Source organism: Euprymna scolopes, chromosome 27, assembly GCF_053919585.1.
Source record: "Euprymna scolopes isolate OS-2025 chromosome 27, ASM5391958v1, whole genome shotgun sequence".
Taxonomy (NCBI): domain Eukaryota; kingdom Metazoa; phylum Mollusca; class Cephalopoda; order Sepiida; family Sepiolidae; genus Euprymna; species Euprymna scolopes.
The window spans coordinates 91,750,496-91,775,663 of NC_136508.1; the positions used below are offsets into that span (position 1 = coordinate 91,750,496).

Below are 25,168 nucleotides of genomic sequence, written 5' to 3' on the forward strand. Positions count from 1 at the left end.
TACAGACAGTCACAAAGGAATACTATGTTGAGTTTTTAACGCAGTTCAGAAAGAGATTTTATCAGAAGAGGTCAGCAATCTTCAAATTGGGTCAGTGACATTTTCACCAAGACAATGCACCAGTCGACAACTCCATCCTTGTCATAGACTATCTGACCAAGATTGGCATCAAGACAGTTCCTTACTCTCCTTATAATCTAGACCTTGCTCCCTGTGACTTTTGGTTATTTCCTAAACTCAAGGAAAACCTTAGAGGCTGTCGTTTTGAGACAATTCAGAGGTTGAAAGAGTTTGTGATAAGGGTCATTGACACTCTTACACAAGAGGACGTCCATGGGGCCTTCCAGAAGTTGTTGGAACGGTACAAGTGCATTGCAACCGGAGGAGATTACTTCGAAGGGGACTAGAGTTTCATATGTACACTATCAATACAAAAAAAGTCCGGAAACTTATTGAAGGAACGTCATATTTCTCTTAGTCTGACTGTCCGTTACAATTTTTCACATAAACTACTAGAAAGATCTGATTAAAATTTTGTATGGACCTTTGTTTTGATAAGATGCAGCAAACTAAGTATTATTGTATCTGTTTGATGCTCGGTTAGGAACTAATAGGGATTAGTATTTAATGTGAAAATGAGCACAAGTCTAACAACATTCAATCATCAATTTGGCATGACAAGCTCATTCTTAGTCAATGGGCTATAACTTTTGCTCATTTTTAATGGCCCAGAAAGTCTAGTTTGTTCATATCTTTAAAAGCAAAACAAAGCACATGATTTGAAATCTTAATACTATTATTATTATTAGCATAATGGTTATACTAGTTAGAACATTTCGTACCAAATATATAAAAAAACAGATTAATTCTTGAATTTAGACCACTATAACATTGCATCTCACAAATCAATATTTGATTCTTCCAAGCCACTTTGTCTTTTAATCAGTATTGGCATAATGGGTTTTTCTTTATTTTTTACATAGGCATCACCACATTATCAAGGCCAAGAGGCCACTCAAGGATAAGGGTTAAAGAGTGTACAGTAGAAATTGGACAATATAGTAATCATTAGTAATGAAAATTTGGTAAATTTGATAACTTATATGGAACGGCTCATCAAGAACTTATTTACGTTAGACTTGAAGACAACCATATTGTAGTCAGCCGGAAAGCAGGAAAACGGTAGACAATTCCACAGGCGTACAGTTCTAAGAAAGAAGCTTTGTTCATGGAATCTACGTTTAGGTTTAGGCACAGATAAAGAGTGGGGGGAAATATTGATAGTGTTTACAGCTAGACGAGTGTTTCTTGTGAAAGTTTGGTGAGGGGGGGACCATAGATTGAAGCTCAGTCGAACACTTTCCATGAAAATAACGATACATCAGAGACAAACTTGCAACATCTCTTCTGTGGGATAGAGGTTGCAGGGAAGAGAAAAGGACATTTCCTACGAGGCTACAAAGTCTATTTTGAACTCTATCAAGGCAGGCCAAGTCCTTCCTAGCAGCTCCTGCCCAGATGTGGCAACAGTATTCCATCCTTGGACGTACCTGGCTCTTATATAGATAGAGAATAGCATCAGCAGTGAGATATCTACCGGATCGATAGAAAGATCCCACCATTTTTCCAGCGGCCTTGGCAACAGATTTGATGTACGTGTTCCATTTAAGATCAGGAGTAATGGTCAAGCCAAGAAAACTTGAGGCCTCCTGAAGACGAGAGCCATTCATTTCAATTGATGCCAGATGTGGATCAGAATGTTGATGATGTAAAGAGAGAAGCTTTATACTATTTAGAACATTTTGTACCAAATATATAAAAAGCAGATGAATTCTTGAATTTAGACCACTATAACATTGCATCTCACAAATCAATATTTGATTCTGCCAAGCTACTTTGTCTTTTAGTCATTATTGGCATAATGGTTATGCTAGATATTTCATATCTCTATATAAAATTACCCCCCAAAAAAGAACTTCTCGTTATAAAAGAATCTACAAAATTGTGGATAGCTTATGCCCCTCCAGGGGCTCAATACTATGGATGGATGGATATAAAGTTAGATACATGCTTATAAATTTGTATGTACACGATTCACTCCTAAACTAATTAACCAATCATTATAAGTTCTGTAACACATCTGTTAGGTGCAAGGGTTTCAAATGTGGGCTAGAAACGGTTTAATTTAGCTTTATGCAAAAGGGAGCAAAGAAAAGGTGGAAGTCTTCATGAAAATTCAAATGCATTCAATTTTTGTGAAATTTCAGCAATATGTATTAGACACCAAATAAATTTCAGTCTCTTCAGAATATTTTAAAGGGAGTTTTAGGGGACATAATATGGATACAATATCATGTTTAAAAATTAAAATATTTCAGATTTGCATTACATTTTATCTATAGTTATTAGACGCTAACTGAGGAAGATTCCCTGAATGTAAAATTCTTCTTAAGACCAATTTAGTTTAAGCCTTACATTTGAAACGTTCTCTCAAATCAAAATTATTCAATGGATTTTGATCAAAGTTTGAATAATCATTCTAGACATAAGGTTCAGTATTATTATATGTTGACTTGAATCTTCTTAAAGGGACACAAAAGTGATGAAAGTTGGAGAGAACTTGAATGCCCACTAGACACTATCGTCGAGTGTCTAAGGTCTCTCTGTATTCAGGTTTGTCAGGACAACCTGACATGAGCTCATTTTCCCTACAAATAAATCCTGACTAAATGCTCCAAATCACACAGTATTCGCAACCCAAATAAGATCTTTTTGGCATGGCTAACCCACGTTAGCTTGTATGAGGGATGATGTGTCTTCTCTAAATGATGTTAATCAGTGGCGTAGCTACAGTAAACGCCACCCTACTGACATTGTGTCAGCCCTCTTTTGCTGTCACTCGGACCATCCACCCCCCTTAGATATGACACTTATATAACCACTTAATCCTTTTTCCAATTATTTTTCACGGTTAAAAGAAAATGAAATGAGCATCATCAAATGATTTCAAATGTACTATTAAAAACTAAAAAAATACAGGGTTTAGAGTTTTCAATAAACATCGGCAAAAATATTCTTTAGGTACTAATTTAAAAAAAAAATGTAAAATAGTTTAGAAAAGATTAAAAACTTTAAAAATTTACATAATATATGATAAATAAATCCTATTTTCAGATGATTTTCGCACCTTAGTCTGGTTGAAAAATTTTGTTTGGGTGACATTCTGTCACCTCTCTTTTACTACCACCTAGGTACGCCACTAATGTTACCTCAAGTAACAGCATGAAGCTAGATACTTCACCAGACTAGATTAATTCTTGTCCTAGAATCAAGAGGTCACAAGAAAGATATACTATAACATATTTAAATTGTCGATTGGGAAATTATGTTCTTAACTATTTTGTTAATTCAGTGTTTGAGATGTAAAAGAAACCTTTAATGGAATATTTGAATATCTATGTATCCTCATATAGATTAGATTAAGTGTTAAATAATTCTAGCTTATGATGAATACATATACAAAGATTTCAAAATATTTTCCTACCGCCAAACGCTCCCGTCTTCTTGCTAAAAATTGTTCTTGAATGATTTGTTTCCTTTCATTAAATTTAGCCAAATATTCTTCCTTTTTTATTGAATCTGACATTTCTGAAAAATAAGAAAATGAAAAAAAGGCCGATAAGAAGGAGGATTATGATCCTTTGTCAAAAAGCCAACACATTAGTTATCTATCTAATCTATATAATTATAAAACTCAGATCAGCTTGCTTGAGCATTTAAACCGTCCAACTGGTTTCTGACTTCCGGTTTCAAAGAATTTGTCTGCTAACCTATTTCATAGCTGCCTTGTCTTAAGTATGATATTAAAAGCCACTTCTGCTATTCAAAGCATACACAAGGTCAATAATATTTTTTTGTTTTAACTTATTTTAACGTGTTTTCCTTACAAATAAATGTAATTTAACACTGTTGAGTTAAAATACTAATTTAAATATAAATATGCAATATATAACTCTAATCAGATTTATAACCAAATCTTGGTAGCGCTCCTGTTGATTCTGATGATTTATTTTTTTCAGGCCTTACTTAAAAAATATTTTCTCTTCAAAGAGGGGAAAAGTAGAAGATTCGTTTTCCTAATGCTTTTAGTAGAGCCTCCTTAATTTTAATTAGTGCTTGCAGTAGTGCTCTGGAGGTTGCCTGAGCTTTATTTTTTTCACTCATTGCTTAAAAAAATGTTTTCTCAAAACAATAAAAGACAATATAATCTCAAAATCACTTTTTATTTTGAATATTTTTCATCTTGCCTTTTAAGGGTCAACAGATAATCTAGTACATAAATATAAATTAGTCAAATTCTTAAAGTTAGACTTAAACGGCAATGTATCTGATGAAATAGATATTTGATTCTGTCTAACCAGTGAATTACAGTAATTTTCAGTTTAGGTTTTTTATTATCAGAATTTTGCCATTCAAATCGATTTAAGTAATTACATACTATATCCACACAGAAATGTATTTTGGTGAAAATATGTTTGTTGCAGTTGTATAAGATAAATGCCAATGGATAAACATCTGGTCCATCTTTGATCTTGATTTGACTGATCCTCAGAAAAGTTGCAAATGAAGATTTGTACAACTCAAAGTCTTGCTGGCATTTACAGCAGCTTTATTTCGGATGCTTCCTCCATTGGAAAGCTGCAACGCTGGTTCTAGATTCTCACTATCGACATTTATCTCTACTCGGAGTCATTGCTGTCAACGACCATCTTTCTCCTCTGACTGAGTCTGCTAACTCTCTGACTCACAACTCTTGACTAACTGATCTGTGTATTTCCAACCTCTCTCCTAAGATGTCTTCTTAAGTGACCTATATGTCAGACTACGTCAGATTCTAGAGGTCAGGCCTGTTTTTCAATTATTGTTTATGCTAGTTATGAAAACTAACATTCCTTTCTATAAAAACATTTTAACATAAATTATTGTATCTGAAAATATTTATTTCGCTATGATAACATTCTTTCTGACGTTATACTTTTACAAATATTAATAACGATCATAATAACCATCAATCAGCATATCTTTCAGCAATAGCTAACATCATGAGATTATCAACAAGTTTTGTTACCTTGGTGAGACCATTGAGGCACACAGCGGAGTAGACGCTTGCGTGATTGCAGGTGTATGTTCAGGAAACTTCTGTCGTTACTAATCAATAGAGCATTGCCATTGTGGACTAAGTGAAGAGTCTATCAGATATGTGTATTTAAAGTTATGACCTATGGAAGAGAAACCTGATCAGCAGGTGTTGAGGACATATGTTGCATGGAGAGAAATAATGTGAGAATGAAACAGTGGCTGTATAGAGTGTCCCAAAATGATCTGACATATTTATAGGTAAAAAAAATTAAATAACAATTAAATAAAGAAAATATTTTTTAATTTTTTTAAATGTGTGTAAAATGCCATTTTATTTTAACTAGGTCAAAATTCATTTATATATCTCTTTATGCATTTTTAAAAAGTTTTAGAATACCCTCAAGAATTGGACAGTTGAATGTGGTGATATTAGTTGGCCCACAAGATCGCTTGCAATTTTTTCTTGTGGGGATATTTGAAGTTAAAAGTATTCAGCCACCGCCCTCGATCTCTTGAAGAATTGAAATAAGCTATTTGTTCTGTAATTGCTGCTATTCCACTCCAAATGATCCATCGAGTTATTGAAATCTTTTGTGAATGTCTACAATCGTGTGTTACCAATGATGGGAAACGTTTGGCTGATTTAATATTTAAGATTTTGTGAAACAGAATGGCATTCATCTCCCTTACTTTTAATGCTAGGTTTATTTATGGTGTCTTTTAAATTCAATAAAAATCCTCCTAAATTTGCTGATGAGGAGACCGTGCTTACCAAAAAAACTATATATAATTGTTCTACATAGCTTCATGTATACCACAAATAAAAAGCACGGATTTCCGAAACGATCGTACAGATAATTGACTTTGTTGTTGTTCCTTCTTATGAAACTTAATTTTTATTTAATTAAAATTTGATTTTTAAATTTAAAAAAAATTTTTTTAATTTTTAAATTGAAAATCGCTTTACTTAATATTGAATTAGCTCTAGGACATTTAACTATCGAGCTTATTATATATCTAAATTACAACGAGCATTTCCTGTATTTTAATTAAACTAGTAATTTCACTGTTACATTAAAATACACTTAGCTCTTTAGACTATTATTCTAATCTCCTTTAAATTATATATATATATGTGTGTGTGTGTGTGTGTGTGTGTGTGTGTGTGTGTGTGTGTGTGTGTGTGTGTGTGTGTGTGTGTACCGGTATAGGTATATATATGTATATATATATATATAGGTAGATGTGTACCGTGGGGATGGGCAGGGTCAAAAATAAATTATTGGATGTGGGCTTCTTGGAGGTATTCTAACACCTGAAAAGATAAATAATGGGGCCCTGAGATTCATTCATACCAACTTTTTTCTTTATTATCAATTGTTAACTCGCACGTTTTTATTTTTTTTATTTATTTATTTATTTTTTTTTTTCACACTTTAATTTCCAACTTTGCCTCAAGGGTTCCGGTTCAATCCGCATAATCACCTACCAAAATTTTTTATTTTATTTACCCCCCCCCCCGGAGTTTGGATTTAACCAAAACCACACACACCTCTCTCAAAACACCCGGGCATTGCCGGGTACCCACGCTAGTAAATATATGAAAAGTTTTGGCCATCATTTTCAAGAAAACAAAAAATAAACACAAAGTTTTCGTTCGCCATTTTCCTGCATTTTATGTAACCTGCCCGAAACCTGCCAACAATAACGCGGTCTCTGTTTCTGAATAAACACTTATATAATACGTAACTTTTTCTTTTGGTTGGTCTCATTGTGTTTCATTTTCGGTTTGCTTCCCCGCTAGAAACAAAAATCTGTAGTTGTCGCTTAGCAACCAGCTGAGCAATATCACGTGACCCAAAATGGCGTCGTTGTCGCATTTCAATATTTTGGACACTCGACAATCGGAGTGTTCGACAGAGTTTTGTGACTCGAGTGCTCAGGATTCGGCTCTGGCTCGACATTTCTGGATGTCTGTGCAACTGCAACCTCCCATCGAGTCTCGATTGGTGTCAAGTGACATTAAACAACGTTTGCGGACGTCCAGTGTGAAAAGTCGTAGAGAAAATGAGTTGGATTTGTTGTTCAAGTTGAAATCGAAGCAGCACACAGGTGAGAAGAAAGCGAGGGGTTGTATTAAAATACACAGACGTACGAAAAAAGTGTGTGTGCGTGCGTGTGTATGTGTGTGTATATATATATATATATATATATATATATATATATATATATATATATATATATAAAGGGGCAATAAAAAGCATTTGGGGGGGGGGGCAGGAACAAGGATTATTTGTACATTTTTTTTTTTTTTTTCGCCAGAAACAAGGATTTCTTTTTATTTATTAGTGGAAGGAGGGTTTCGGCGTTCCTATTTGGTACAGTGACCAAGAAACCCTCCTTTTTGGCAGCGTCGTATCCACCGAAGACCCAGACCACCGGTGTCAAAAGTCTGCCAACGTTGTGTTTTCTGCAGTTAAAAACAGACTCGTCGATTTCTACCGTATGACCTGGGCCTCCAATCTGCCGGGGATTCCTAAGAAAATAGTCCCTGCATATATCACGCAGGAAAATTTTCCAATCCACAATTGTGTGGCGAGAACGTAACCCACATTCGCGATTATATATATATAATTATTTTCTACTATAATAATTAAATACCTACAGACACTATTTTTTCATCCTTTCGGGAATCTTCAGTGCAGGGTGTCACGATTAATACCAGTCGAACGATTCGAACCCCGTATCACGAGACATCTCTGGCTTGATTAGCGGAGACCTAATCCATTCGGCTACCATTAACCGCTTGAAATAACGTTGAATTTTAAACATCTTAATTTTAAATGTTCATTTACGTCAGTCAGACAGTGATCTAATCGTTATACGATGATCTACGCATAAGAGCTAAATTGACCGACTTTAATTCAACTGAAAGTGCTCAACGATAAGAAACGAATTTCTTAAAGGGGCTGTCATAATTATTTTTTACTATAATAATTAAATACCTACAGACACTAGTGTTTCATCCTTTCGGGAATCTTCAGTGCAGGGTGTCACGATTAATACCAGTCGAACGATTCGAACCCTGTATCACGAGACATCTCTGGCTCGATTAGCGGAGACCTAATCCATTCGGCTACCATTAACTGCTTGAAATAACGTTGAATTTTAAACATCTTATATATATATATATATATATATATATATATATATATGTGTGTGTGTGTGTGTTAACTACAACAGAACACCGGCCAATAAAATTTGGTTTATACTGGGTTTTCAAGGTCACTGACAACGAATCTGATATTCAAACTCGTCGTAAATTGACCGTTTGCATGGTATTAACCCCTGGAACCTTGCATTATTTTGCTAACAAATACGGTGATATATTATATCACCGTATTCGTTAATACTACCATGAGTAGTTCTCACTGAAATGTTTGTGCACGCACGCGCGTAGTCACGTGACTTTTCACAAGGCACATGAATATATGGCGGAAATTTTAAAGGAAAGGAAATATTTTTCATACAATTAAAAAAGAAATAGTTTTCACCTCATTTAATAGTAAAAATAATGTTGTCAGTAAGTTTTCACAAGCGGTTTACAAAAACATTGTCATGTTTTTTGTTAATTTTTTTATTATTTGTTTGTTTTTGGAGGAAAAAACTATGCAAGTTCTATAATTGAATACACCTCTCAAAAAAAAAAAAAAAAAAGAAAACAGAAACATAAAAGTGTTTTTGTAAACCACTCCTGAAAACGTAATTTTTTAAATCAATTAAAAAGCATCAAAAACTACGTAACACAGAAAATAAACCACATTATTTTTGTTTTTGAAAACTTTCATATTATTTCAAATGTCTGCTAAAAATTCCTCCGCGATGTGACAAGTCACTTTACTACACGCATTCGCGTGCAAACACATCATGTAAGAATAGCATAAACGAAGGTGGAGATATGCCGCAAAATGGCACAAGGGTCCAGGGGTTAATACCATGCAAACGGCAAAGTTGCAACGGGTTTGAATGTCAGATTCGTTGTCAACGACCTGAAAACCCTTAGAAAACCAAATTTTATTAGTTGGTGTTCTGTTATAGTTAAAGTAAACATTTACCAAAATATATATAACAAATAAATGCTCTCAAAGGCAAGATACGTTACTTTTCTACCTAATTAGATAAGTTTTTAGGGTTTTATGGTGCTTGCACACTTATTGAACTGTGGTATTTTTAAATAGTAATTTCAAGTTAAATTAAAGTTTTATGATATCTTTTTTTTTTATGAAATTCTTAGGTGATAGTACAGAATAGTTACAAAACACCCTCCTCTCCCCATGTTAAGAATGGCTTTCTAAATACTAGCGGGGGGTACCCGGCGTTGCCCGGGCGTTTGTAGGTGTATGTGGTTTTGGGTAAATCAAAACTTCAGGGGGGGGGTTAAAATAAAAAACTTCGGGGGGGGGGGGTAAAATAAAAAAAAGTTTAGTAGGTAAGTATGAGGATCGAACCCGAACCCAAACCCTTGAGGCAAAGTTGGAAATTAAAGTGTGAAAAAAGACGTGCGATGTTAATCACTGGGCACCACAAAATCCTAACGGAAACACATTTGAATTTATTTAATTATTTAGAATTGGCAGGTGCATGTTTTAATGAGTTAATGAGGTCAACTTTGACTGCGGGCCAGTATTTACTGTGGGGCAGCTTTTTTTATTTATGTTTTGTTTCCCCAAGATGTTGTGGGGGAAACCAGCTCCCCATAAAAAGCGGATTGTCCAAATTGAATAGCAATTGTCTGATATAAGGAAAATTTCCGCATTAATCAAACTGATTGCTTTCGGAGATTTCCGGCGATTGCGACCGGAAAAATACCGCCAGAATTAGTGTCGTTTTTATTATACAAAAAGCCTAATCCACAGCAAGCGAAAAATGTTGAATATTTATCTTTTCAAAGTTGAGCAAATTAAATAGACTGGCGACCTCCGTTGTTAACTCGTAGATATTATGATTTATATGTGATATAAAAAGTTTTAAGAAGTTGTGAGCTGACTGACCGCTTCTCAGAAAAAAGCGTTTTACAGACATACACAAAAAGCGAACATACATACATACATACATACATACATACATACATACATACACATATTTTCGCTTTTATATTTATAGATAACGTTATTTTTTCAGCACAGTTCAATAAGTGCATAAGTATTGTTTTTATTTACTGTAAAATGTTTATTTGGTTTGCAAAACAAGTAAAAACAAGCAGTTGCACAAGTAGAAGTAAACCACTGGGGAGAGTGGGGCTTGCTATAAAATTTCCGCATGGGAACATGTGCTTCAATTGCTGTTTTGAACCATTCAGTGGTCTCATTTGCGCACTGTTCAGCAGAAAGAGAAAAGATATTTCCCCATGGGGCATCACTGATGAGATCCCTGATTGCTTCCCAGTCAGCCTTTTTATATTATCTTGTTGTTTTGAGCAATGGCTCTTCACATAATTAAATCTTTCTTAGATAAGAGAAAAATTCAGGTTGTCCTCAACGGTCATACATCTAAACAATATGTTATAAATGCAGGGCCTTTATTATTCCTAATATTCATAAATGACCTCCCTGACAAAATTGCCTCTGAGATGGGTATCTATGCTGATGACACCATGCTCTATAACAGGCACAACAGGAAAAGAAATAAATAAATATCTAGGGAAATGGCAGAAACACTAGAGGATGACCTCCAATCTATAATGGAATGGGGACAAAAATGGATGGTCACATTCAATGCTGCCAAGACTAAACTTCTTTCCTTCAATAATTACAAGAAACCTTCTCTCCCACCAATAGCAATGGGCAAAGATTCATTAACTGAAAGTACTTCTTTTAAACTCCTCGGCCTAACGTTCACAGGAAACATGAGTTGGAACAATTACATTGAGAGCATTGCCAGGACCACTGTGCTAGAAAACTACTAATGCCCGAAAGTATCCTGTATCTCTATAAGGCCATCATTCGCCCATGTATAGAGTATTGTTGTCATATTTGGGATGGTGCCTCTGCTACTAGTCTCTCGCTCCTAGACAGGTCCAAAAGAGAGTTCCCAACCTGATAGGTCCTGAACTGTCATCTAAGCTTCAGCCTCTGTCCCACCAACGAAATGTTGCATCCCTCTGCCTGTTCTACAAGTATTTTAATGATGAATGCTCTGACGAACTGCAAGCACTTGTGCCCCCCACGACATAAATACCCTCAACAAACCCGACAAGCAGCTAAACCCCACCCCTACACAGTAGAGAATATTGTGTGATACTGAAGAACAAGGACAAAGATCTGTGCAGTTAAACACACCTAAAAAAAATGCATTCACTTCTTGTTCTAAAAATAACAAATAAATGAATTAAAACACTATTACCCGCGCAAACAAAAAAATTATAAATTTCAGGGGCGCAAAGATTTTAAAAAATACACCCACGCAAATTTCTGCAGGGAACAAAACTTAAAGTTTGTTTTGTTTGGTGGACATGGTTGAAAGTATACCACATGACAAAAGAGTGCACTTCTCAACCAATCAATGCTCCTGCCACAAAAATATTTAATTTTCAAAACCTTTTTTCTCACATCACTTGGGAGCCAATCAACAAATACTTAAATGAATTCACTCACTCACTCATTCTCACTCAGCGCTCTGCACTCTGCGTTCCTCACTCTTTGCTCACGTCTCTATTCATGTCAACGACTTCATTGCTATGTATTTTGCCGCCAGTATGACAAAACACGATTATTCACACACACACATGCACACACAGAAGTGCTCATCCACTCACATGCACACAAGAGATTCAGCTGCACGCAAGGACATTACTGTTTTCTTCATTTCTCTTAGTATACACAAAAATTAAGCCTGTTTTCTCGCTGGGAAAACAAACGACACTCTCTGATTTTTTCTTGTCAAAACAACGAACAGTCTCAATAACTTTCACATTTGCAAGAACTGTCTATCCAGACACACCTTCTGGACACTAAAAAATGATTCATATGTTACTTGTTATTTTTGTGTAAATAAACACCTTTTATTTCACATGTTTGATTTTATTTTGTTTTATTTGTGGTGGAAAAAGGGATCTTATGAGACCTGAGTACCACTACAGATTAAAAAAAAAAATAAAGCAATCTCACTTGTTGATAATCTTATGATGTTAAATAAGCCAAACGTTTCCCATCATTGGTAACACACGATTGTAGACATTCACAAAAGATTTCAATAACTCGATGGATCATTTTGAGTGGAATAGCAGCAATTACAGAACAAATAGCTTATTTCAATTCTTCAAGAGATCGAGGGCGGTGGCTGAATACTTTTAACTTCAAATATCCCCACAAGAAAAAATTGCAAGCGATCTTGTGGGCCAACTAATATCACCACATTCAACTGTCCAATTCTTGAGGGTATTCTAAAACTTTATAAAAATGCATAAAGAGATATATAAATGAATTTTGACCTAGTTAAAATAAAATGGCATTTTACACACATTTAAAAAAATTAAAAAATATTTTCTTTATTTAATTGTTATTTAATTTTTTTTACCTATAAATATGTCAGATCATTTTGGGACACTCTATACAGCCATTGTTTCATTCTCACATTATTTCTCTCCATGCAACACATGTCCTCAACACCTGCTGATCAGGTTTCTCTTCCATAGGTCATAACTTTAAATACACATATCTGATAGACTCTTCACTTAGTCCACAATGGCAATGCTCTATTGATTAGTAACGACAGAAGTGTCCTGAACATACACCTGCAATCACGCAAGCGTCTACTCCGCTGTGTGCCTCAATGGTCTCACCAAGGTAACAAAACTTGTTGATAATCTCATGATGTTAGCTATTGCTGAAAGATATGCTGATTGATGGTTATTATGATCGTTATTAATATTTGTAAAAGTATAACGTCAGAAAGAATGTTATCATAGCGAAATAAATATTTTCAGATACAATAATTTATGTTAAAATGTTTTTATAGAAAGGAATGTTAGTTTTCATAACTAGCATAAACAATAATTGAAAAACAGGCCTGACCTCTAGAATCTGACCTAGTCTGACATATAGGTCACTTAAGAAGACATCTTAGGAGAGAGGTTGGAAATACACAGATCAGTTAGTCAAGACTTGTGAGTCAGAGAGTTAGCAGACTCAGTCAGAGGAGAAAGATGGTCGTTGACAGCAATGAATCCGAGTAAGGATAAATGTCGATAGTGAGAATCTAGAACCAGCGTTGCAGCTTTCCAATGAAGGAAGCATCCGAAATAAAGCTGCTGTAAATGCCAGCAAGACTTTGAGTTGTACAAATCTTCATTTGTAACTTTTCTGAGGATCAGTCAAATCAAGATCAAAGATGGACCAGATATTTTTCTCCATTAACTTATATAACTGCAACAAACATATTGTCACCAAAATAAATTTCTGTGTGGATATAGTATGTAATTACTTAAATCGATTTGAATGGCAAAATTCTGATAATAAAAAACCTAAACTGAAAATTACTGTAATTCACTGGTTAGGCAGAATCAAATATCTATTTCATCAGATACATTGCCGTTTAAGTCTAACTTTAAAAATTTGACTGATTTATATTTATGTACTAGATTATCTGTTGACCCTTAAAAGGCAAGATGAAAAATATTCAAAATAAAAAGTGATTTTGAGATTATATTGTATTTTATTGTTTTGAGAAAACATTTTTTTAAGCGATGAGTGAAAAAAATAAAGCTCAGGCAACCTCCAGAGCACTACTGCAAGCACTAATTAAAATTAAGGAGGCTCTACTAAAAGCATTACGGAAACGAAACTTCTACTTTTCCCCTCTTTGAAGAGAAAATATTTTTTAAGTAAGGCCTGAAAAAAATAAATCATCAGAATCAACAGGAGCGCTACCAAAATTTGGCTATAAATCTGATTAGAGTTATATATTGCATATTTATATTTAAATTAGTATTTTAACTCAACAGTGTTAAATTACATTTATTTGTAAGGAAAACACGTTAAAATAAGTTAAAACAAAAAAATATTATTGACCTTGTGTATGCTTTGAATAGCAGAAGTGGCTTTTAATATCAGACTTAAGACAAGGCAGCTATGAAATAGGTAAGCAGACAAATTCTTTGAAACCGGAAGTCAGAAACCAGTTGGACGGTTTAAATGCTCAAGCAAGCTGATCTGAGTTTTATAATTATATAGATTAGATAGATAACTAATGTGTTGGCTTTTTGACAAAGGATCATAATCCTCCTTCTTATCGGCCTTTTTTTCATTTTCTTATTTTTCAGAAATGTCAGATTCAATAAAAAAGGAAGAATATTTGGCTAAATTTAATGAAAGGAAACAAATCATTCAAGAACAATTTTTAGCAAGAAGACGGGAGCGTTTGGCGGTAGGAAAATATTTTGAAATCTTTGTATATGTATTCATCATAAGCTAGAATTATTTAACACTTAATCTAATCTATATGAGGATACATAGATATTCAAATATTCCATTAAAGGTTTCTTTTACATCTCAAACACTGAATTAACAAAATAGTTAAGAACATAATTTCCCAATCGACAATTTAAATATGTTATAGTGTATCTTTCTTGTGACCTCTTGATTCTAGGACAAGAATTAATCTAGTCTGGTGAAGTATCTAGCTTCATGCTGTTACTTGAGGTAACATTAGTGGCATAGCTAGAGGGGGGTGGGAGGGGGCAGTCCACCCTAGGTGGCAGTAAAAGAGAGGTGACAGAATGTCACCCAAACAAAATTTTTCAACCAGACTAAGGTGCGAAAATCATCTAAAAATAGGATTTATTTATCATATATTATGTAAATTTTTAAAGTTTTTAATCTTTTCTAAACTATTTTACATTTTTTTTTAAATTAGTAACTAAAGAATATTTTTGCCGATGTTTATTAAACCCTGTATTTTTGTAGTTTTTAATAGTACATTTGAAATCATTTGATGATGCTCATTTCATTTTCTGTGTGATTTGGAGCATTTAGTCAGGATTTATTTGTAGGGAAAATGAGCTCATGTCAGGTTGTCCTGACAAACCTGAATACAGAGAGACCTTAGACACTCGACGATAGTGTCTAGTGGTCATTCAAGTTCTCTCCAACTTTCATCACTTTTGTGTCCCTTTAAGAAGATTCAAGTCAACATATAATAATACTGAACCTTATGTCTAGAATGATTATTCAAACTTTGATCAAAATCCATTGAATAATTTTGATTTGAGAGAACGTTTCAAATGTAAGGCTTAAACTAAATTGGTCTTAAGAAGAATTTTACATTCAGGGAATCTTCCTCAGTTAGCGTCTAATGACTATAGATAAAATGTAATGCAAATCTGAAATATTTTAATTTTTAAACATGATATTGTATCCATATTATGTCCCCTAAAACTCCCTTTAAAATATTCTGAAGAGATTGAAATTTATTTGGTGTCTAATACATATTGTTGAAATTTCACAAAAATTGAATGCATTTGAATTTTCATGAAGACTTCCACCTTTTCTTTGCTCCCTTTTGCATAAAACTAAATTAAACCGTTTCTAGCCCACATTTGAAACCCTTGCACCTAACAGATGTGTTACAGAACTTATAATGATTGGTTAATTAGTTTAGGAGTGAATCCTGTAAATACAAATTTATAAGCATGTATCTAATTTTATATCCATCCATCCATAGTCTTGAGCCCCTGGAGGGGCATAAGCTATCCACAATTTTGTAGATTCTTTTATAGCGAGAAGTTCTTTTTTGTGGGGTAATTTTATATAGAGATATGAAATGTCTAGTATAACCATTTTGGTACAAAATGTTCTAACTAGTATAACCATTATGCCAATAATGATTAAAAGACAAAGTGGCTTGGCAAAATCAAATATAGATTTGTGAGATGCAATGTTATAGTGGTCTAAATTCAAGAATTCATCTGCTTTTGATATATTTGGTACAAGATGTTCTAACTAGTATAACCATTATGCTAATAATAATAATAGTATTAAGATTTCAAAATCATGTGCTTTGTTTTGCTTTTAAAAATATGAACAAACTAGACTTAAAATGAGCAAAAGTTATAGTTCATTGACTAAGAATGAGCTGGTCATGCCAAATTGATGATTGAATGTGGTTAGACTTGTGCTCATTTTTGCACTAAATACTAATCCCTACTAGTTCCTAACCGAGCATCAAACAGATACAATAATACTTAGTTTGTTGCACCTTATCAAAACAAAGGTCCATACAAAATTTTAATCAGATCTTTCTAGTAGTTTATGTGAAAAATTGTAACGGACAGACAGACTAAGAGAAATATGAGTTTCCTTCAATAAGTTTCTGGACTTTTTTCGCATTTATAGTGTACATATGAAACTCTAGTCCCGTTCGAAGTAATCTCCTGCGGCTGCAATGCACTTGTTGTACCGTTCCAACAACTTCTGGAAGGCCGTATGGAAGTCGTCTTGTGTAAGAGTGTCGATGACCCTTATCACAAACTCTTTCAACCTCTGAATTGTCTCAAAACGACAGCCTCTAAGGTTTTCCTTGAGTTTAGGAAATAACCAAAAGTCACAGGGAGCAAGGTCTAGATTATAAGGAGAATAAGGAACTGTCTTGATGCCAATCTTGGTCAGATAGTCTATGACAAGGATGGAGTTGTCGACTGGTGCATTGTCTTGGTGAAAATGTCACTGACCCAATTTGAAGATTGCTGACCTATTCTGATAGAATCTCTTTCTGAACTGCCTTAAAAACTCAACATAGTATTCCTATGTGACTGTCTGTAGATCATGTCTGTGCTGTCAAAAAAAGGGATCATCATAAGTTTCTGGATGGATTTGCTCTGTCTGGCCTTCTTGGGTCTGGGAGAGCCAGCATGCTTCCATTGGGAACTCTGTTTGTCTCTGAGTCATAGTCGTAGATCCAGCTTTCATTGTGTAGAGATTCAGAACACGGAAGACAAATGCTAAGTAATGTGAATAAGGCTTTATTCATCAAAAAACACAGGTATATAGGCTGTAAGGAAAGAGAATTGTTAAAAGTGTGCAAACAATAAAAAATGTTAATAATATGATATTCACCCTGAGTGGGGTTATGGAATGATACACAAAAGTTCAAGTTCAAGCGTCTTTATTTCTTAGGTGATAGGGATTGACACGTTGTTGCTTACGAATGAGTTCTCATGGGTTTTTAGCGAGTATTATATCGGCAGGTGAAGTTTCACGAGGTTCTTTGAATATGCAAGGTTCGAATGAGGTATCTCGTTATAGAGGTTCAGCTTCTGGTGAAATAGTACAACCATTAGTATTGGGCAATTTATCTTGTGGTTTTGGGGCAAATTGTCACAGTGAGACTTTTTCCTCTCTTCCAGTTGGAAGTCTAACATGTGCATATTGATGGTTGTATTCCAGCAACTCAACATTGTCAACAAATGGTTCATACTGACTGAGCCTGGATTGAAAAGCCAACTGGGAAGAGAGGTGTCAGATGTTGATTTCTGATTGTACTGGAATATCCTCTTGTGAGGTTTAGCATTGGTAGCAGTACATAATAAGGAATGAATGGAATATAAGGCATCGTGTAGAACTGTTTCCCAATGAGAAATCAGCAACCCTTTTGACCTCAATGCTAGCGATATTGTTTTTCATTTGGCATTTAGTCATTCCATCTGGCCATTTCCCTGTTGGTTATAAGCAATTGTGCATGTAAAAAGTTTTTGACTTCTAATGGGGGTATGAGACAAATGGATTTGCCAATCATTTTTATAACCAACGGCTGTGCTAAACAACCAATGAAAACGTCCCAAAATTATAAAAATAGTTGAATTTTGGATTCAATCAGTTCGCCGTTTACTACGTCACGGACCGCATTTAATTCTTCACCGCCATCTTGGTTACTGATCTGAACTACGCCGCCATCTTTGTTCAACACGATATCTCAGAACTTAAGAGGTTAACTACGCCATGGACTACATTTGATTCTTGGTCGCCATCTTGGTTACTGATCTGAACTATGCCGCCATCTTGGTTACTGATCTGAACCACGCCGCCATCTTGGTTACTGATCTGAACTACGCCGCCATCTTTGTTCAACACAATATCTCAGAACTTAAGAGGTTAACTACGCCACGGACTACATTTGATTATTGGTCGCCATCTTGGTTACTGATCTGAACTACGCCGCCATCTTTGTTCAACACAATGTCTCAAAACTTAACAGTGCGGCTTGTTGCTACTTCCTTCTTATGCAAAAAGTCTGTTAGTTCCGTTGAAAGGAATGATGGACTTTTATCAGAGTGAATGAGGCAAGGCATGCCAAACAGTGAAAATAGTTGACAAATAATTTATGGCTGTTTGTGAGGTATTTCTCGACCATTAGATGGCAACAGGCCTTTAAAATCAACACTTAAGCATACAAATCGTTGTGTCACCTTGATAGTTTTGAAATTGGTGGGATGAGAAAATCTCGATTTTAATTCTGCACAAACTGCACAGTTCCTAATAGTTCGTCGAATATCATCAATGGAATAAGGAAGGTTATGCAGGCGTACAAAAGGAGACATTTGTGTGATATCTGGATGACACAATAAAATATGTAGACCTCAAAGAGCTGTTGAGTTAGTCGAGGAGCAAACTGCTTGAGAAAATGTGTCTACGGCTGCATTATCTTTTCCAAGACAATAAATTACATCAAATGTGAGGGCTGATAGTTCTATTCTCCAGTGTTCCACCTTCTCATTCTTTATTTTGCTTGAATGTTTCAGGTCATGCATAAATGCTACAGAATGTTGGTCTGTAATAAGTTTAAAGACGGAACAGATAAGGTAGTGACCCCATTTACTGCTTTTTTTCAACAGAAGAGTAATGACTCAAAGAGATCAAGAAAAGAAAGCAACTGAGCATCCATTCTGATTGAGAGTGGTAGCCAGAGCAATGTCAGAGGCATTGGTTTCTATGTTAAGAAATATGCTGTGATCGATTGTTGTAAGGGAAGCATGTTCAAGTTCTTCTTTGAGGTTGGAGAAATCAGTTGAGCAGGATTCAGGTAGAGGGAAAGACTTGATTTTGTGCTAGACGTTGAATTTTGTCTGAGAAGCGAGGAATCCATTGAGCATAATATGAAACCATACGAAGAACCTGCTGCTGTGATTTTTGCATCTTGTGGTAGAGGTGGATATCTTAAAGCATGAAAGCATTCAAGGTCTGGCTTTACAAATGACACTTCATACCTTACGTTTGCATAATGCTTTTGTTCTCATTGAAACTTATCCCGTGCTTCCTGGCAACATCTAAGAAGTGATTAAGATTTTCATCATGTTCTCTCATAGTGCGGCCGCATAATATTATTGACTTATGCAAAAGTGTCAGTGATTTTACACATTTTATTAGGTTGTCTATCGATTGTTGGAAACATGATACACCATTTTTTATGCCAAATGGAATGTGGCAGAATTGGTATAAGTTCCCACGGACTTGTGAATTTCTTCTCCTCTGAACCTCCCTGCCTACTTTTTTTTTTTTGCACTTTTATCCATCCGGGTTGCCTACTGCGTTTGATTTTTTTTTCTAAGGGTTGCTCAGTATCCTTACTACATCACCTCTCTCCACCTGGGCAATGTTAGGTACCTCTGCTAGTCTAAAATAAAACTGATTTCAAATTTTTATATTTTCAGCTGGAAAAAAAATCTGGTCAAAGAATTCCTGAGCCAAAATCAGCAAAATATAAGAATCAGAACCATACCAAAGAGCAGGAATCAAGGCGTTTAGCCATGGAAGTTCAGCAAGATATTGAAAAATTCGAAGAGATAAAAACTTAAAATTGGAGATTTTTTCTTGTTTTGTGGGGCAGAAAAGAGACTTTTTCCGAATTTATTTAATCAAAGCATTTGATGTGGCAATAAAATTATTTTTCTAAATTCTATTGGTGTGAACTTGTGATTGTGCATTCATGTTACTGGCCGTGATTGTGTAGTGCTGTTAAAGGTTGTTTATCATGTCGAGGACAGAAACAGTGGACAAACAACAAACAAAAAAACAACACTTACCAAAATATCTAACTTACAAACCGTGGGAATTTTTTACGTGCGATTGGTACAAGGTATGTTTATAAGAAAAACAGAAGGAGAGAAATCGCTACACGTCCATACCACATGACACCTCAAATGAAAAAAGAGTGAAATATAAAGAGAGAGAAAGGAAGTCAATATTGCAACCTATCAGTTTAAACTTGCAACTCTGGAAATAAGGGGCGATAACTGTATATGTCTTAAACGAGAGAGTTGTGCATTGTGTTCTTGTATATGCTGTATGCAAGTAGTTTGACAAATGTCCCTAGAAGGGTCAGATTTTAGCCCTTTTCACACGTATGTTGTAGCAAAAGGATTTTCCTTCTAAATTAAATCACAAAAAATCTGAATTCATAAGGTAACAATATTTTCTAGGGCTTAATATTGCAACTGGAACAGTCGCATTAGCAAGTGATTTTTTTCCAAATGGTGACTAGAAATAATACAAAACTTATCTTTTGGTGATTGTTTTTTTTTTGTTTTTTTTTTACAGACATTACTGAGTGAAAAATGCTTTTAAAATCTTGATTTCTTTTTAAAAATAAAACGAGAAAACTCATATTATTTAAACAATAAAAATTTAATTGAACACTTTTTTTTTTTAACAAACTCTGTTCAAAAAAACATCTGAAGCAATTCAAATGTTTATACCTTCAAGTCTCGCCATAAAATTCGGTGCATATTTAAAGTTACACTTATTTAAAAAAAAAAACAGAAAAATCTTTATGATGTACATACTCGTCACAGAACGAAGATTTCATATTCCAAAAATCATGTGGGTTTGGCTAGTAATGTTTCTATTTGGCTAGTAATCGAAAATATTTAGTTGTCAAAAGTCAACTGTATCGAAAATTGTGGGAACGCAGGCTTACCTCTCAAACGGCCTCGCGTGCGCTTTGCCGACGCAGCGTTACGATGCTGAAAAGGGTCCAAGATGGCGCCTGCGGCCTTATATAACAATGCAGTCTCGCAGAATCTTGTGTGCTCTCATGTACATATGAAAACTTGCACCAGCAGCTCGGGGATGAGGCAACAATGGAGCAAATAAAACAAGCATTGTACGGAGCATTCAGTGCAGACCCTTTTGTTGCCTGGAAGCAATTCTGTGAATGTCGGCTTGGGTCAGGAGAGACTGTGGACATTTACCTGGCCGACCTAAAGAAGCTTGCTACTCTCTTCAGCAGTGCAAGTGACCGAATATTGGCATGTGCCTTTTTGTCTGGGTTCCCGGATGACGCCAGTCGGCTGTTGCGGGCATCGTCGAAGCTCAATGAGCTTGGGTTGGAGGAGTTGTTGGCTAGAACCTGAAACCTGCTACAGAATGATGTGGAGCAGGTCTTGGCAGTGGTTGACGCACTGGAATCACCTACAGAGAGCCCTCGGTGCTACAAATGTGGCGGCCCCAACCACTTTGCCAGAGACTGCAGAAGCGGTGCAAAGCGCACTCCGGACTATGGAGCACAGAAACGAGGACGCTGTTACTGATGCGACAAGCCAAGCCATGTAGCACGGATTTTTCTGGGAAACAGGCAAGGGAAGGAAGCCGCAGCGCTAGCACCCTCCCCGAAGCAACACTGAACAAAGCCCTCCTGTAGTGACAGTGCGAGTTGATGGGTGTAGGCGCTCAACGCTGGCTGACACTGGATGCACCCAAACCCTCATACACAAGAAATGTTGCACTGATATTTAAAGGCAACAGTCACTTACACATTTAAAGTCAATATATTTTAAAAATGTGAAATCAACAACAATAGCACAAAAAACAAAAAAAAACGTCCGCACTCTCGGTGTAAGTATGTGGATTTTTTCTTTCTTACCTTCTCTTCTTTTTTTCCATTTTAAACGATTGCGTTTCTTTTGTTTTCTTTTTCCTCCAAACGCACACATGCGTCTCCCCCAAAAACAACAACAAAAAGAAACATGATTTGTATTAGAGTTCTGTCTTTTCTATATCATCACTTAATAAGCTCTGCTTGTGCATTTTTTTCTTTCATTTTTTTTCTAAGCGGCATATCAAACCGATTCATCATTTTTTTGCTATTTGTTTTGTTTTTTTATCAATTACGTCATCTAGCTTTCTTTTCTTTCTTTAAGGACCCATTTACGTCGTGGTTTTCTGTTGTGATAACAAGGTTTATTCTTGCATTGATGATGCGACCTGGTTAAAATTTCGGCATCAATGTTACCGTAACGAATTAGTGTTTTTTTATTATTACTATATTTATTATTATTACGTTTATTACTATACGTTTTCTTTTACGGTTTCTTTTATTGTTCGATTCTTTTTACGTTTATTGTTACTGTTACTTTTACGGGTTTGTGTTTTTATCACTCTTCTTACATATATGTGTGTGGGTGTGTATGCTCTTACGTGCAGTTCACTGTTATATATGTGTGTGTATGTGTGTGTGTGTGTGTGTGTGTGCGTTCTTATTCTTACACAGTTTCTTTTGTCTTGGAAGGTCTCCGAGATGTATATGTGCAACAATACAATGCAAACATACCTGATTGCCTTGGCCAGCGGATGATTCCTTCTGGTAGCTGGTGCTGGTCTGCCATTTTGCTGGAGAGTGGTACTGCTGCAGACAGATTCATCAATGAACCACAAAATGGGATTTGAAGCTTCAATCTTTTATTCAAGGCAAGCCTAACATCTCGGACCCTGGTTGTCGAGAGGAACCTAAATTTCCATCTGCTTCATCTGCTGCCTGGACCAACTGTCCCATGTGGTCATCAACTGGAAGCCTACGACCACAATTCCTGTGTCACCCCTTAATTTCCCGTACATTCTATCTAGGTCGTTGAAGGTGACTTGAGTTTGATGCCTTCTGTCCTTGCTAACTCGCTGATCGGAAATCAAAATATGCTTATATAACTTTCTATTTCTAAAACTACCTATATAGCAATTAAGCTGGGATTCCCAATACTACAATATGTCAGATACTATGTCACCTTTGCATTATCTAGCATTGATGGATTTTCCAAAAAGATTTATGTTTATGAAAAAAATAAAATAATTTTAGAATTTAGATTGGGGAATCAGTTTAGGATATGAATTTTATGTAGAATGATCACCCATTTCCTGGCCATTGTACAACCAGATGGAGAGTAGACAATGCATTGTGGATGTGTTACCGGCAGCTCCAGTTACTCTTGCTTCTCCTTATTTGGCTTGCAGTCCTCATATTTAATAAGTGATTTTTCTGACAAAGAGAGAAGAAAAAGCTGTATTATAGGTTTGCAGTATCTTGTGTGAACAGTCGCCAAAGATGTCGGAAATTTTCTGTTTCTATGTCTATCCTTGTGGCTATGTCACTAGTAAGGGTGCTGGAGGTAAACGTTTTATCTGGGTTGACATTATCCACCTGATAGTCAGGGACCCGAACCTTGGTTTAACCACTAAATCAACAAGTGCAAAATCGGTTTAACCACTAAATCAACAAGTGCAAAATACTGGGGCTGCTGTATTGCCATTTGGTGAATGGATTCTGGACCATGCAGTAGCTTCTGCTAGGGCCTCTCAATGTCATATTAGTGGGTAATTGTTACAGCTTTACCTTATGTGCTACAAAAAAAATATATATTTCTTAATTTCTTTTTCTCTCTTACTTTCCCTCTCTGCTCTAAGCAAGTCTGACGACCTAGTCCATAAATCCCAAAAAATCATGATGAAAAGTTTCCAGAAAAAACACGTGTTTAAACCCAGATCTACAACTTCCAACATAGACCCCCACTACCATGTCTCCTTCTCCAACTTCAAAGGTCTATGTTCCAACCTTCCAGAGGTTTAAACCCAAACCCATTATTCCTGAGGGAAACTGGCATTGGGCCGATTACTTTTCTAGAAGAGTTTGGAATTAAAGAATACTCGAACTTAACATCCAAATCCGACCCCCAACATCGCCATGGGCATGGAATATGTGCCTACATTAAAGATGGCTTTCAATGTGGTAGGGATATCTCCAAAGAAGATCTTAATTTACCCTATATGTACTTCCGGGTTGCACTTGCTCACATGACTGCATTTATATTTGCCCTCTATCACCCCCCACAACAGCGGAGTTACTATCTTTAAAAGCATATCTGAGAAAATTGACCAAGTCCTATCTGCTTATCCTTTTCAGCTAACATTCACGTATATGGAGACTTCAATGTTCACAACGTCGAATACTTGACCCACTCAAACAAGACCGATGATGAGGGGAGCTTCTGTCACGATTTCTCCATTTCTTATGACCTCTTTCATATTGTTCACGAACCCACCCGTGTGCCCGATACTGATGGTCAGTATGCAAGTCTCATAGACCTTTTCTTCACAACTTGCTCTGAGCTATGTGCATCTTCTGTTCTGTCTCCACTGGGATCTTCTGACTACTCTGTTGTATCAATTAAAATAAAAATGAAATGTAATAAGTCCTCACACGTACCTCTCCATCATACAGCATATCAATACTCTATGGCTGACTGGGATAGCTTCCATTCATTTATATCAGATCTACCTCTACATTCCATGTTTAAAAAGGATGTGTCCTTTATAGTATCAGACCTAACAGAATGGTTAATTGTAGGTATAGACGGTTTCATACCCTCAAAAAAATTCCAGCAGTGCTTCTCTCCAGAAAGTGCTGCTGCCATTGCGCACAGAAATCACTTTTTCCATTGCTTCCATCGTAACAGATGTACTAAAACCGCTTTCAGGATTGCCAGTAACCATTGTAAAAGAGTAATGGAGAATGTGAGAGAGTTTTATGCTCAGTCTGTCAAGTCCAAAGTGGCCAAACAGCGGCTTGGTTCCCACCATTTTTGGCAAATAACAAACAGGATCCTGAGCAATGAGTGCTCTATCCTAACTATCACCAATGGACTTCGTCAGCATCAGACAAAGCCAAACTCTTTGCAAAGAACTTTACAGCAAATTCTACCCTATGTGACCAA

At 35.7% G+C, this 25,168-nt stretch overlaps 2 protein-coding genes across 6 annotated transcripts in view; one reads left to right on the plus strand and one right to left on the minus strand.

Moving 5' to 3' along the window:
- LOC145248983 (uncharacterized) overlaps nucleotides 1-25,168 on the minus strand; it is a 309,978-nt gene that overhangs the window by 270,948 nt on the left and 13,862 nt on the right. The window lies entirely within an intron of this gene.
- On the plus strand, nucleotides 6,968-20,086 carry LOC145248988 (cilia- and flagella-associated protein HOATZ-like). The gene is made up of 3 exons (XM_080110826.1): nucleotides 6,968-7,251; nucleotides 14,459-14,562; nucleotides 19,841-20,086. Exons 1-3 carry the CDS (start codon nucleotides 7,002-7,004, stop codon nucleotides 19,982-19,984), a joined length of 498 nt encoding a protein of 165 aa, XP_079966952.1. The 5' UTR covers nucleotides 6,968-7,001; the 3' UTR covers nucleotides 19,985-20,086.

Excerpts from the sequence above, each read along its gene's own strand:
- LOC145248988 (XM_080110826.1), top strand. The coding sequence starts at position 7,002 with ATGGCGTCGTTGTCGCATTTCAATATTTTGGACACTCGACAATCGGAG. Across the intron at positions 7,252-14,458 it reads GAAATCGAAGCAGCACACAG|AAATGTCAGATTCAATAAAA; the intron begins GTGAGAAGAAAG and ends CTTATTTTTCAG. Across the intron at positions 14,563-19,840 it reads GAAGACGGGAGCGTTTGGCG|CTGGAAAAAAAATCTGGTCA; the intron begins GTAGGAAAATAT and ends TTATATTTTCAG.